The sequence below is a fragment of the Battus philenor genome, unplaced genomic scaffold (assembly GCF_028537555.1).
Source record: "Battus philenor isolate CCGP_79_NKW_IND1 unplaced genomic scaffold, ilBatPhil1.0.hap1 SCAF_2, whole genome shotgun sequence".
Taxonomy (NCBI): Eukaryota; Metazoa; Arthropoda; class Insecta; order Lepidoptera; family Papilionidae; genus Battus; species Battus philenor.
Window position 1 is genome coordinate 14,119,511 of NW_027181682.1, and position 2,563 is coordinate 14,122,073.

Here is a 2,563-nt window from a genome sequence, read left to right on the forward strand (position 1 = left end):
GGAAACGTACTAAATTGATCTGACGGATGAATGTGATTAATTCTGTGGCGTGTATATCGCGCGCCACTCAAACACCAAGCTCTTACCCACGTGACCGTCAATCGCATGGCGGCGGCGGCAGTGAAACAGATACATGACAGATGGCGCCACAGTAGACGCAACGAAAATCTGCATCGCGCTGTTGAGAGTCTCCGCGCTCATTATAAGGGCTAGCGGAGGTACGGTCAACGCAGGAAGAAACAACTGAAGATCAAGAAGCGACCGACGAACAAGAAGCAATCGACGAACAAGATACAACCGACGAACTACCGAAGCACAAGAAGCTACCGAAGAACAAGAAGCTACCGTACCACGACCACTCCTACACTGGTGACCCCGAGTAAGGACAACGAGAAGCACCTTCCGGACCCAGCTGATACCACACTCGGAAGACGCGCAGATAAACCACAATATGAGTCAGCCTAGTAACGACGACCGCAAAATCGCCGAAGTGTTACGCGTTGGCGTAAGAGTGCCCCCATTTTGGCCTGAAGAGCCGGCTCTATGGTTTTCACAGCTGGAGTGCCAATTCAGCCTGTCTGGCATCAGTGCCGACGAAACCAAATTTAATTATTTGGTAGCACAACTGGACCACCAAGTCGCCGTCGAAGTGAAAGACGTAATTATTCGTCCTCCAGAAAGAGAAAAATATGAAAAACTAAAAACGGAACTTATACGACGCCTGTCAGCTTCACAAGAGAAACGCGTGAAGCAATTACTAATGTTCGAAGAGCTCGGAGATAGGAAACCCTCACGATTCCTACGCTACTTGGAGGATTTAGCAGGCCCATCAGTACCTTCGCATATAGTAAAATCAATATGGTCTAACGGTCTACCTCAAAACATACAAACAGTGATTGCTTCACAGAGAGACATTTCTTTAGAAAAGCTGGGGGAGCTGGCGGACAAAGTGTACGAAATCGCCCCTACCACACCGCAGATCTCCATGGCGACTACTTCTTCTGGCAGCGCTTCGTCTTCAACGCTGGAGGAGCTTACCAGACAAGTCAGTGAGCTAACTAGACAAGTAGCCGCCCTTACATCCCGAAACGGCAGAAATGGTGCTCGCTCAGAATCTAAATACGAAAGGAACCGCTTCCGAAGTCGTTCGACGCCACGACAACCACCGCCAGACCACCCATACTGTTTTTACCACTACACTTATGGCTCCAAAGCGATTAAATGCAGACAACCCTGCACATTCCAGGCGGGAAACGAACAGGGCAGTCGGAAGTAGCGGCCAACGACTGCCCGCCATCCGCAGGCCGCCTTTTCATTACCGATCGTGTGTCAAAAATGCAGTTCCTGGTAGACACTGGCTCAGACTTGTGCGTTTTTCCACGTTCAGCCGTCAAGACGCCCTGCACTCAATCCAAGTACGATCTCATCGCAGCCAACGGCAGTATTATTCACACTTACGGCCCTATTCACCTGCATCTCAACCTCGGTCTTCGTCGCGATTTTTCATGGAGTTTTACGGTAGCTGATGTGTCTAAGCCCATCATTGGCGTAGATCTCCTTAGCTACTACAACTTGCTAGTCGACTGCAGAAACCAGCGTCTGGTTGATGGTATCACTACTCTACATGTAGCCGCAATTTCAGAAAACGCAGAAACTATCGACGACATCTCTTCCGTCAAAGCCTTTAGCGGAGATACAGAGTTCCACGAGATTCTACGCGAGTTCCCCGAAATTACGAGGCCTGCAGGCATGCGTGGTGCCTCGAAACATTCCACGATGCACTACATTAGAACCACTCCAGGTCAGCCGGTTTCTTGTAAGCCACGACGTCTAGATCCAGCTCGTTCTCAGGCAGCCAAGAAGGAGTTCGAGGAAATGTTGGCAGCCGGTACAGCTCGACGCTCAGAGAGTCCATGGTCTTCTGCTCTTCACCTGGTGAAAAAGAAAGATGACAGCTGGAGACCTTGCGGTGACTACAGAGCACTTAACGCCAGGACTATACCTGATCGATACCCTATCCGACATATTCAAGATTTTGCCCACCAGCTGTCAGGATGCTCCATCTTCTCTACGGTTGATCTTGTGAAAGCGTACAATCAGATCGCTGTAAATCCCGAGGATATTCCAAAAACGGCGATCACGACGCCATTCGGAATGTTTGAGTTCCCGTTCATGACTTTCGGACTTCGAAACGCGGCTCAAACATTCCAACGCTTCATCGACGAAGTACTATCAGGCCTGGATTTCTGCTACGGATATGTTGATGACATTATCCTGTTCTCTCCTGACAGAGAAACACACAAACGGCACCTACGCCAGCTCTTCGAGCGACTTAAGCAATATGGCGTACTCATCAACACGTCAAAATGCGTATTTGGACAGGAGGTCGTCAAATTTTTGGGTTATGAGGTATCTGGTGCTGGAAGTAAACCTTTGGATGAGAAGATACAAGCCATAAGAGAGTTCCCCGTTCCCCAAACTGTAAAAGAGCTGCGTCGTTTTCTAGGGATGCTAAATTTCTACCGCAGATTTATCCCTAAGGCTGCCCAACACCAAGCGCCTC

General features: G+C 49.4%; 1 protein-coding gene across 1 annotated transcript; it reads left to right on the top strand.

Moving 5' to 3' along the window:
• Positions 1 to 451: 451 nt before the first annotated feature.
• Positions 452 to 1,276, top strand: LOC137921967 (uncharacterized). Its single transcript, XM_068764774.1, has one exon. The coding sequence runs from the start codon at positions 452 to 454 to the stop codon at positions 1,274 to 1,276; it is 825 nt and encodes a 274-aa protein (XP_068620875.1).
• The last annotated feature ends 1,287 nt before the right edge of the window (positions 1,277 to 2,563 follow it).

Excerpts from the sequence above, each read along its gene's own strand:
- LOC137921967 (XM_068764774.1), top strand. The coding sequence starts at position 452 with ATGAGTCAGCCTAGTAACGACGACCGCAAAATCGCCGAAGTGTTACGC.